Source organism: Thalassophryne amazonica, chromosome 14 (assembly GCF_902500255.1).
Source record: "Thalassophryne amazonica chromosome 14, fThaAma1.1, whole genome shotgun sequence".
In the NCBI taxonomy this organism is placed as follows: domain Eukaryota; kingdom Metazoa; phylum Chordata; class Actinopteri; order Batrachoidiformes; family Batrachoididae; genus Thalassophryne; species Thalassophryne amazonica.
The window spans coordinates 37,406,323-37,418,440 of record NC_047116.1 but is presented as its reverse complement, the minus strand read 5'-3'; the positions used below and the strand labels follow the sequence as shown (position 1 = coordinate 37,418,440).

At 39.3% G+C, this 12,118-nt stretch overlaps 1 protein-coding gene across 2 annotated transcripts in view; it reads left to right on the top strand.

Annotated features, from left to right (window-relative positions):
- The window catches only part of LOC117525376 (myc box-dependent-interacting protein 1), a 56,335-nt gene that overhangs the window by 42,349 nt on the left and 1,868 nt on the right, over window positions 1-12,118 (top strand). Inside the window, exons 15-16 of one of the 2 annotated variants that reach the window (XM_034187224.1) lie at window positions 9,373-9,813; window positions 10,263-10,316. In XM_034187224.1, the coding sequence (XP_034043115.1) occupies window positions 9,373-9,813; window positions 10,263-10,316 (495 nt within the window). The remainder of the gene's footprint in view (window positions 1-9,372; window positions 9,814-10,262; window positions 10,317-12,118) is intronic. The other variant, XM_034187225.1, reaches the window with a different exon arrangement.

Here is a 12,118-nt window from a genome sequence, read left to right as displayed (position 1 = left end):
ACATTCCACACAACTTTATATTATTAATTAACCACATATATTGAGCTACAACATTTCAGTGACGTGCAGCCTACACAGGACTGATCAATATCTGTTAAAGAGGTCATACAGTGTGCAGTCTTTTAGGGCCCGGTCACACGGTACACGACGATAGCTGAATGAAGAAAAAAAAAGTCACAAATCGTCAAGAAAAGTGGTCAAATGAGCCGGCACTTCTCCCATCACCAAAAGGCCTGCGAGTCCAGAGCGTATAAAAGAACGAAAACCGAAACTGACAAAAGAAAAATGAAGCGATCGGCGACCTTGACATGCTAAACAAAATCAAAAAGAAACATTCATGATGACGTGACTTGACAGCGGGTATTAGACCGAGCGCCAGCCTGTGATCAAGTCTGCAGCCAGCCTGTGGTGTCCGCGGCACCTGTAGCTGTGAGATCAGGTTTGTCTTGTCAACAGGTTTGTCTTCACTACAACAACATGTGCGCACACGGCTGGATCGTGCGTAAATAGTTAAAGTAGTTGATAAAACGTTTTTACTGTTATTGTTTCTGTATGAAAACGTTGCTTTACAAAGTTGGATGACGGTATGGGAACTACACAAACGATGAGGAATTGTCAACACAGAAAGCAAAACTGGATACAGACAAATTGAGGTTGTCGCCAGGATTTGTTCACATTTTTGAACAGTTTGAAAACTGTAACAAAGTGCCAGTTTCAGGAATGAAGCTTGACGACAGTTAAACGCCGTCTCCGAAAGTCAAGCTAAGTCCAGATTTCTTGTTTCATTTTGACTTTGGTGTTCTTCGTTAGTGCCGTTTGACCAGGGCTTTACAGTCTAACATGGTTGGACTTTAATGTTAATTATCCTAAACATAGGTTTATGACTTTTCGTGTTTGCTTGTTTTGGGAGGGTTTTTTTTAGGTCTCTTTAGCAAAATTTAGGTCTAAAATAATGCATTTTATACTTGTCACGGAAGTTCATATCTGGACTCCTGCTTGCTATGTGTGACACGCCCACATATTTTATGGGAAAGAGACAGAGAGACACCCATGTCTTAACAGAGACAGGGCGTGGCCAGCAGCTCTTCCTTTTCATTTAAAACAAGAGACAAAAGAAACAAACAAAAACATTGTTTGTAAGGACATTTTTGCAGCTGAAATTTTGAAAATTCAAGGTCTGCACTATCAGACTTTGTAACATGAAATGGAAAGTGCTAGGCTCAGACACAGAGTGGAGTTGTTCAAAAAGGTTTACTGATGAAACAAGCAGGGTTTGGTACACCAAAAGGCAGTCCAGAATAAGCAACAGTAACAAGTTCATCAGGCAGACGTCATGAAAACAAGAGGCAAGCAGGACAAGTAAAACACTTGGAACAAGGCTGGAAGCGAAGGCATGAATCACAACGATCTGGCAGGGAACAGGTGGACATGGTGAGGCTTAAATACAGGAAGGTGATGAGCAGAAAATGAGGAACAGGTGTGAGGAGAAAAATCCAGGACGTGAGAGTGTAAAGACAGAGGGACACGCCCATCATCAAGCACCAAGTGACAGACAAGAAAAACAGAAACAGAAAACCCCAAGCAGAAAAAGACAGACAAGAAAATCATCCCACCGAATGTGATCAGAACCAAACACTGTAAAAGCATAACAGAAAAACAAGAATCCAAAACACCCAATCCCTGACATGCAGAAAGGTCTGTTTGTTTTTTGTTGTTGTTTAATTTTTTTGAGTATCAGTGTAGTTTCATTTTACGTTGCAGTTATGCCAGTGCACCAAAGCTGCATATGAGCAGCAGGTTCCTATATGGGCAGTTGATTGATTTGTAGACTGGCATGTGTCAGATGCCAGTGTGTCATAAATTCCAAGGGAATTCCAGTGGGAAGGTGCATTTTACTTCATGTTGTTGCTGTTGTAATTGAGTGTAAAGCTGTATTTCTGACTGCAGTTTATTGTTGAGCCGACATGTGGACATATGATAACTTGTGCAACATGTGTCACAGCCTTGATTTTTACAGGACAGACGCAGTGAGAATGTGGTAATTTGTGTGGTGCGATGTGATTGTAATCACGTATTGGATGATCATGCAGATGATAAGAAGGTACTGTGCCCTTAACACTAAAATATTTTACTTCTACACGATTTATTTCATTCACCCATGACCCACCCAGTTAATCTGAGTTTTTTTTTTAATTACTTGGCATGCTCAACACACATGCTCAACTCCTCCTTCTGGAGAGCCATGATGTGATGTGCTTTTACATCCACAGCTGCAAGGAGACTGGCATTGAGATCCAGAATTGGCCAGAATAAATACACTCCAGCCGATGGTTGTATTTAGATGGCAACAGATTTGCAACAGATGGCAACAGATTTGCATTGTTCCCCTATTTGTCATAGTTATTCACTGCATCCACACCTATATTATAATAGCCAAGGGGCCTCTGTGTGCATGTGTGTGTGCATGTGTGTATGTGTGTGTGTGTGCGTATGTATGGCTTCAATCACACAAAAACCGGGAAATGCTGACATATGCAGTTTGGTATACCTATGTATTTTGGGTCAAGGATGAACACTGCGAAAACGGAAAGTTGATAGGACAAATATTTTTGATGAAATTAGTAATTATAGCTAACCAGTAAACAATGGACACTGTGCTGCAATGCACCATGGGAGTTCAGGTTTTGAGGTTTTAAATGTTGTTATTGTGGTTCATGTTAGTTTAACAGTGTTGTTAGTGTTATTGATTTACTGTGTTTGTCATTCAATTAGTTTAGTCAGTTTAGTTAAATGTCATGTTGCTGTTACCATTGAGTGAAATGTGTAGCGGTTTTATGTCTTCCACCACCATCTCTGTTTGTCACATTAAAATCACTTGCTTACAGCAGCTGTGCGTGCATGAAACTTCGATCATAGGAAAACTGTGGAGAGCTGACATTTGCCTTTCAGTATGCTTATGTATTTTGGGTCAAGGATGAACGCTGCGAAAACAACGTTTTTCGCAGAACATTGATAGGACTAACATTTTTGGAGGAGCTACGGATATTAGCTAACAACACTGAACAATGGTTGTTGCTAACTACTTTCTGGACTCACACGCCATTCCTGCAGAAGTCATCTTTATATTAAAAGTGTGAGTGATTTTATTTAATACGTAAGACCTAGTCACCATGTTCGACTTGCCAATTTCAGGGAATCATGGTTGCAACATGACAGCAAGATGAGCACATGGTCCCACTAATTTGGGTCATGCCACAGTCTCCAAACACTGTTTTTCTTGGTGTCACTGAGGAATTAGTGAAACATATAAAGCCAGGATTTGTGGCCCACCTTAGGTCAAGCCTTGCCTTCATGGAGGATTTATAAATTCTGCTTTTGTGAAAGTCACAGTCTGCAGAGCTGAGTAAGTTTATTTATTTATTTTATTTTGTAGGCTCCTGCTGACATATATTATCTTGCTAAAAGGGTGTACAATATGACCTCTTTAAAGATTAGTGATGTAAAAAGTTCTAAAATATGTGTGCAACAAATCTGATGAAAATGTTAATGAAACATCAAGTCTGTGTGAAATGTAATTGAATTGACCTCCTTTGTTTCTGTTTTCCTTCATCTCGCTGTTCCACTGACACAAGTCATTTTACATGTTAAACACGTTACAATGACTCACACAGGGAACAGTTATGTTCGTTCTGCAAGCAGAGTGAAGTTGCTCATTGAGGCTGAAAGCATTATACAGCTTCCAGTTGATTACTGAATTGATGTGAGACTGGAGAATTTATTAGAGCTGGTGGGCAACTTCACCGACTTTTGCTTACAAGGTCTTTCTCCGACATTAACCAACCTTTTTTGGTGCATCCTGTAAGAGTGATGTGTCTCAACCACCAAAGGGCTCTGCTGCATTAGAGCTTGAGGAAAAGGGGTGAAAGGAAGACACTTCTGCTCTTACAAAGTACATTTCTTCTTTCTCCATCTGAATATAGCTGTAGAAATATCATATGTGCCCGATAACACACAGTGAAGGACAAACATCTATCTTCTGATGGGAAAAGACCGAAAATATTTGCATTTTCTGCCATATGCTTCCACCCTTCTTTATCATTTTTTAAAAATCTGAACCACTTCTTGAATATCTTATTTTTTCTACATCCACATTCTTCAACCAATGATGATGATGGTGATAATGACATGACCTCTGCAAAGGAACCTCTCCCATTGGTGCCCGTCATATTGCACCAGTTCACTAAGCTGCCACGTGCCTTTGAAAATGGCATATTATGGGAAAACATGCTTGACTTCAAAATCCACAAACCCACATCCAAGTAAAAAAAAAAAACTTTTGATTTGACATGTTTTAGCCATGTGACTACAAAATGGACATTACAATAAAAACAAAAGACCAAACAATTCCAGAAACAGACATTTCAACACATTTGCCAACATGAAAATAAAAGCAAAGGAAAAAAACTGTAGGAAAGGGGCTGATAAAATCTTAAATCAAATCTCTATAAACACAGTTGCTTAATGTAAAACCCATACTCATTCATGAGCTACATTTATACCTCCCTGACCAAAACCAGTCAAGTACTCGTTGTATTATTGGGTATTTGACTGGATGGGCAGGTTTGGTGTGTCAGGTGCCAGATCCAGTCAGGACTTATGTATATCAGCAGTTCTTCTGCCCAAAAGGTCAATGCTCTCATCACCAAGCCACCAAACCTTTGGTTGATTTGTTTCCCCAAATTGCTGCCTGAAAGATGCAAACACAAATCATAATTTATACACAGTAAAACTCGCCTAAACTATCATCGTAGAAACCAGACACTCGCATTCAAAGGGCAAAAGCAAAAGTCCCAGTGTTTTTGTATGATTTTCCATATAATAAACACTGTATATAGTGGATTGTGTATAATGGATTTTCGCTCACATCGGGCAAAATTTCCCGTCCCATCGCAATGTACAGTAGTGTTCAGAATAATAATAGTGCTATGTGACTAAAAAGATTAATACAGGTTTTAAGTATATTTCTTATTGTTACATGGGAAACAAGGTACCAGTAGATTCAGTAGATTCTCACAAATCCAACAAGACCAAGCATTCATGATATTCACACTCTTAAGGCTATGAAATTGGACTATTAGTAAAAAAAAGTAGAAAAGGGGGTGTTCACAATAATAGTAGCATCTGCTGTTGACGCTACAAACTCAAAACTATTATGTTCAAACTGCTTTTTTAGCAATCCTGTGAATCACTAAACTAGTATTTAGTTGTATAACCACAGTTTTTTACTGTGGTTTAGCACTACTGTTTAGCACTACTATTATTCTGAACACTACTGTATTTCCTGTGTCCAGTCGCAACAGAGGTACGAAATGAAGTACAGCACTGACACTAGCTGATTCAAGGAAAGTGGGTACCGTATTTCCTTGATTAAAAGCCTGGGCATTTATTTTCTTCAAACCATACTCAGTCCCGGTGCTTAAACAAGGTAGGCCTTTATTCAAGGTTCGAGATTATTAATAAAATGCTACTTGCTGCCTCCACTATAATATGGTCTTAAGGTTCACACATATTCCTGGCTGTGGCAAACCAAAGACAATCACTTTAAATCAGAGCCATCTGCATGGCTGCGAACACTCTCCATAGCCTGACATGCACCTGCTAAATGATGACGACCGCAAGGTCTGTGATTGGCCACTTTTCCGGTTTCACTCCTTCCTGTCTCGTCATATTTTAAAGGTTTTTGCAGTCTGTACACTGATTACATTTCAATCATGGATCAAACACAGGAACGTTTGGCAGAAAAGTCTGCAAATATGACCAACTTTACAAAAGACAGTGAGAAAAAGATGCTTAAATAACCCACACTTCATGGAGGGAAATTACATGTACTGTTGGTTTGGAGGTTGATGACTGAATAAAGAAGTGGAGCTCATTGAGGGACAAACTGATCCAGAAAAAGCCACTGTTCCTGCGGTAAATTGCATTAAGACGTGACGGAAAACTTTAAAAGGCCCTTTTTAAAAACGCCATTGCATGGCCACAGAGTTATGGAGTTGTATAAGCATAAATCAGGCTTTAGGATTTTAAGGTAACACTCTGCAGCAGACTTAGAAAAAAGAGTGGCTCATCTAAATGCAGTGGTGGGCACACTTCCGATAATCTGATAACAGATAATTATCGAAGATAATGTTTTCATTATCGGATTATCTTTTTAGATAACTTTAAAAACCATTATCGGACCAATTATCTTCCGATTAATTTTTGTCCGATAACTTTTAAACCGATAAACAAAGTAAACAAAGCTGAACAGCGACAAGCATTTTTAAAATTTAAAATCAGTTCAGCACCCACCTGTTAAAAGTTTTGTAACAGACGCACAGTTATAACCTTTGCAAACAGACGAGAACTGCTTGTATGAAAAGCATCTCAATCCTCTGCAGACAAAGGAGAAACGACCAAAAAAAAAAAAAAAAATTCCTTTAACACTATACCAATATGCTGGCAATATCACCTAAGTCATCCAGAGGCATACATTTTTAACTTATGGTTAAAAAAAACTAATTTTGGACAAGTTATTTAAAATTACTGTCATGTCTGAAGTTTTATAAAGTGAAAATATCAGATATATGTTTTAGTTTTAAAGTAATGTGCTAATTTTTAAGGTTTTGTGAGCACATGCTGTGCCCCACAGTGCATTATGGGTACGATGATGTAATCTCAGTACGTCACGACAGGACAAATGCATTTCAGACACTCTGTTCAGGCTCCACGGACAACAGCATTAAAATCTAGTGCCTAAAACTCTCTTGAATATAGTCTCTGCGTTTATAGACGTTGGTTTTGTATTTGCGTTTGTTAAATTCCACGCATTTTAAATGTAGCAGACAGGGATTATCTGGAATTTTGTTTTCAAGGCCTCTACTGCCATCTACTGGCCAGTAGTGTTCATGGCAGTATTCGCCCTAAGTACTAAGCATCTGGGAACCAGTAGATGGCAGTGTTCTATTTATTTTGACCCCGGTTATATCAGATGATTGTCAAATCAACTTTTTGGCTTTGCAAATGGCTTGTTTTTTTTTTTTTTACAAATGAAGTTTAAAAACAAAACAAAACAACAGCAAAATAATAATAATAATAATAACATAACAAGCCAGCTCTGCAGTGTTTGCACAGGCACAATGCAAGCGTTTGGATGCTTGTAGCTTTTCAGCAGCAGGAAACCCTCACGATGGCCGCCGACCACAATAATATATCAAACATGTTTGATTCTCATTCGACCATACGATCGGCGATCAGGAGGTGGTCGTCAGATGTTGACCGCAGCTTGATACTCCATGTACACTACACGATGCAGGACGCACGATTAACTTGAAACTCGGTCCAAAAAAATTCCTGCATGAAAAATCATCTCGCACAGTGTAAAACACATTTTACAACATCATAAAACATGCGCACATTCTCTCCACATGCAAAACATTTTGCAATGACACTTCCAGGGCTCCGTAAAAATGCCTGTTTTTACAAATAAAAAATGGAATATTTTGCAAAAGCACATTTATCTTTAAGCACCAACACACAACAGACGTCACATTAACGTGTTGGTTTACATAATGAATGACTGAACCATTCAGTGTTTAGCAGAGGCACTTTTACCTAGAATCCTTTGCGATCTGTCTGTTTGTTACAAAACCTCAGAATTAGTGCATTATTCAACATTAAAAGATATATGTTATATTTTAACTTTGTACAAATGACAGAATTGACATTAATGGAGTTATTCTATTGGTATTAATATTATTTATAAATCAAAACCATAACTCAGCATGACTTTATTTTTCAAGACCTCCGCCTGACCGGAGCGTTGTAATTGAGAGAATTGGAATAGAGAGCTGGCTTTATGGCTGCTCTTGGGCTGCTGCTGTGCTGGGAGCGCTGTAGTAAACAAGAGCTTTCAGCAGGAGCAGGAGCAGGAGCAGAATATTGAAAGAAAAAAGTGTGGTCTCATTGTTTGGGTCTGTTATTTTTAATATTACTAGAAGCTATTAAATTTGTTTTACTAGTAGTTGTAAATGTGCCAGAGATGATAATGGAATTTATCGGTTATATGTAACCTCTGATACATTTTTGGGTGGTTTATTGTTTTATCTTTATTAAAGATAACTTTTCAGTTATCTGATTATCTGTTATCAAAGTTAATTTTTTGGTTATCTGTGCCCATCACTGTCTAAATGTAATCCTTTTAATGCACATAATGCCTGGTGTTTATTTAAGGCAGGTGCCTTTTTTTTTCTCAGATGAACTTTTGTCATTAAATGAGGCAAGAGCTTCCAGCAGGAGCAGAATGTTGAAAGAAAAAAGTGTGGTCTCATTGTTTGGGTCTGTTATTTTTATTTTATGTTTTATGTGTTTATTTAAGGCAGGTGCCTTTTTTTTTTCAGATGAACTTTTGTCATTAAATGAGACAAGAGCTTCCAGCAGGAGCAGAATGTTGAAAGAAAAAAGTGTGGTCTCATTGTTTGGGTCTGTTATTTTTAATATTACTAGAAGCTATTAAATTTGTTTTACTAGTAGTTGTAAATGTGCCAGAGATATTATTGGAATTTATCGGTCCGGATTCAAGGTCAGGCATTTAATCAAGGAAATACGTAAGCCTAATTGCTGATGGGGATTCCCAGTAGATCGTTTGGTACCTCCTGACTGTAACTACGTAATCCGTTACATACATGTCCATTTTATACTTATACTAAATTTTGTCAGTTTTATACATATACAGTAGAAGATTTTTGAATACTGTTTGCATTTTCCAACTACAGTAAAACTCGCATATAACTGATTCAGGTGTACCAACAAATTTTATACATACAGCAGATTTCAATTACAACGGACAAAATTTCCTGGTCCACTTGAATCCATTATATGCAAGTTTTACTGGAGTTGGAAAATGTAAATAGGAATTCAAAACCTTATGACAGTCTGCATTCACATGCAGGGCACCCAAACCTAATTCCTGTTCAAGCTTGGGTCTTAGGAGGTAATAGTACAACATATGTAAAAAATTTTAAGGCAATGGGCAAAAACATCCAAAACCACCAGTTTTGTCTCATTGTTTGAAGTCCTTTACCCTTACATACCCTTTTAATACCTCTAATCCCTTGTCTGTATCCAGTATTCTCCATATTAACCTCCCAGTAACAACATTTCCCAAACGTCATTGTCATACAAAAATTCTTAAGAAATGAATATACTACATGTTAATTTACCTCAGTATATTGATTCATGAATAACTTACCCATACGTTAAAACACCCTTTACTTCCAATGCCTCAACCCTTTATGACCTCTGACACGTTCAAACTTGACCCTTGCCCCTTAGCCTGAGGACAATGGTGCTGAGAAAGAGGACAACCCACTTCGCTATGACCCTGTGGCTGCTGCTGCAGAAGCCTGGGGGGACGAGGGATCGCAGCCTGTCCGCTATGACCCCATAGCTGCCGCTAATGAGGAATGGGGGGATGATGGAGCCAAACCAATTTACTATGACCCCATGACTGTGGCCCAGGAGGAATTGGTGGATGATGCAAGCCAGCCAGCCCATTATGACCCTATTGCTGAAGCCCAAGAGGGCTGGGGTGATGATGAGACTCAGGTAGTCATGGAGAAGCCCGCCATGGAGGATGATACACCTTTAGCCGAACTGCCGGTGAATATCACAGAGGAGGAAGCCACCCCAACTACTATGGATGCTACTGCTGATGCTACTGCTGCTACTACTGATGCTACTGCTGCTGCTGCATTGGACAGTGACGAGGGTCAGGTAACCAGGGAATAAAAAAATGGTGAGATGCATCTGGACAAAAAAGGATGGATGCATTGACGCTTGAGTTGGAGTTTTGAGCATGGGGTACAAGAGAAAACAGATGATGCAAAGGTAGATTGTGAATGAAAGACAGACGATTTAAGATGCATCTGGATGGATGCATCAACTCTGTCAACACCAAAGCAAGCACAAAAGTTGCTTTTTAAAAGTATATCAGTTGTTCACTAGTAATTCATCTTCTGATATCTATGCAGTTCTGTCTGAGCATTTAAAGCATACTGTATATCTGCATAAATTCTTGTTTCCGCCATATGGTGTTGCCTGTCTTTTTGTCTGTCTTTGATGTGTCTGTTTATTCTTCTTCCTGTGCTCTTTTTTTCTTTTAGTCCCCCATCTGTCCCTGTCATGACTTCTCTTCATGTCTCTAATATCTTTTCATATTCCAGAATGACTCTGCACCAGCTCCTGCAGCAACAGAGGAAGAAGCACCAAAACAGGAAGTGAGTGCAGAAAGGATATATTATTATTATTATTATTATTATTATTATTATTATTTTCATCATTGTGTGTCCATGGTGAGTGGATGAAGCCAGCAAATGTTAAGAATTTTCAAGTTCTTTCGGCTGCTCCCGTTAGGGGTCGCCACAGAAGATCAATCGTTTCCATCTCACCCTGTCCTCTATATCTTCCTGTCACACCAACCATGTGCATGTCCTCCCTCACCACATCCATGACACCAATTCATTTTATTAGGAAACGGAGCGGGCTGCGGCCTCAACTTTATCTAAATTCTGGGTCCTTTAGTGAAGCTTAGGGCTAGTGGCGGGTGATCACCTTAGTATTTCTTTTGTTTTTCTTGTTGCTTAATGCTGACAAATTATACTGTATTTGTTGTCTTTTTGATGCCTGATTCTGTTTTTTTCTTTTCTCTCGGTTTGAGGTGTGACTCCATCCAGAGATGGATGTGGGATCTGTTTCTGAAACCCTCCTGTCCTGTGCACCGGCAACATTTCCTGTATATTCGTTTTGTGACTTGTTTTGTAATTTCTGTTGGTAGCATGGCACAAGCAGAGGGTCACCCACTTGAGTCTGGTCTGCTTGAGGTTCCTTCCTCAGAGGGAGTTTTTCCTTACCATTGTCGCCTGCGTGCTTGCTCTTTGGGTTGGTAAGGTTAGATCTTACTTGTGTGAAGCACCTTGAGGCAACTTTGTTGTGATTTGGTGCTATATAAATGAAAATAAATTGAAAAACTGAAAATAAAAATTGAAAACACCACATATTTCCTCTTTGGCCTCCCTCTTCTCCTGCCTGGTGGCTCCATGCTCAGCATCCTTCTCACTATATACTCTGGGTCCCTCATCTGCACGTTGTCCAAACTACCTCAATCTCGCCTTTTTTACTTTGCCTCCAAACCGTCCCACCTGAGCTGTCCCTCTTATATGTTTGTTCCTAATCCTGTCCATTCTCGGCACTCCCAAAGAAAATTACCACCTCCAGCTCTGCCTCCTGTCTTTTTTTTAGTGCCACCGTGTCTAAACTGTACAACATAGCTGGTCTCACTACTGTCTTGTAAACTTTCCCCTTAACTCTTGCTGATATTCTTTGGTAACAAATCATTCCTCCCACCTTTCTCCACCCACTCCACCCTGCCTGCACTCTCTTCTCCTCCTCTCGGGCAGTTGACACCAAGTATTTAAACTCATCGACTTTCACCACTTCTACTTCTTGTAACCACATTATTCCACTGGGCTCCCTCTCATTCACACACATGTACTCAGTCTTGCTCCAACTAACTTTAATTCCCCTTCTCTCCAGAGCATATCTAAACCTTTTCAGGCTAGATTCAACCTCCTCTCTACACTCACTACAGATCACAATGTCATCTGCAAACATCATAGTCCATGGAGACTCCTGTCTGACCTCATCAGTCAACCTGTCCGTCACCACTGCAAACAAGAAAGGACTCAGAGCCGATCCTTGGTGTAATCCCACCTCCACCTTGAATGAGTCTGTCCTACCTACTGTGCATCTCACTGCTGTCATGCTATTCTTGTACATGTCCTGCACTACCCTCACATACTTCTCCTGCCACTCCAGACTTCCTCATACAATACTACAACTCTTCTCTTGGCACCCTGTCATAAGCTTTCTCTAAATCCACAATAAGCAAACTGATTTTAACCAAATCACATGAAAATTTTGCATTAGCATAACATACATGTTGGAACACTTTTTAATATTTTTTAAACATTCTGAAATTGGGTAGAATAATGTAACAGATTTGCCATACTTTATTGTATTT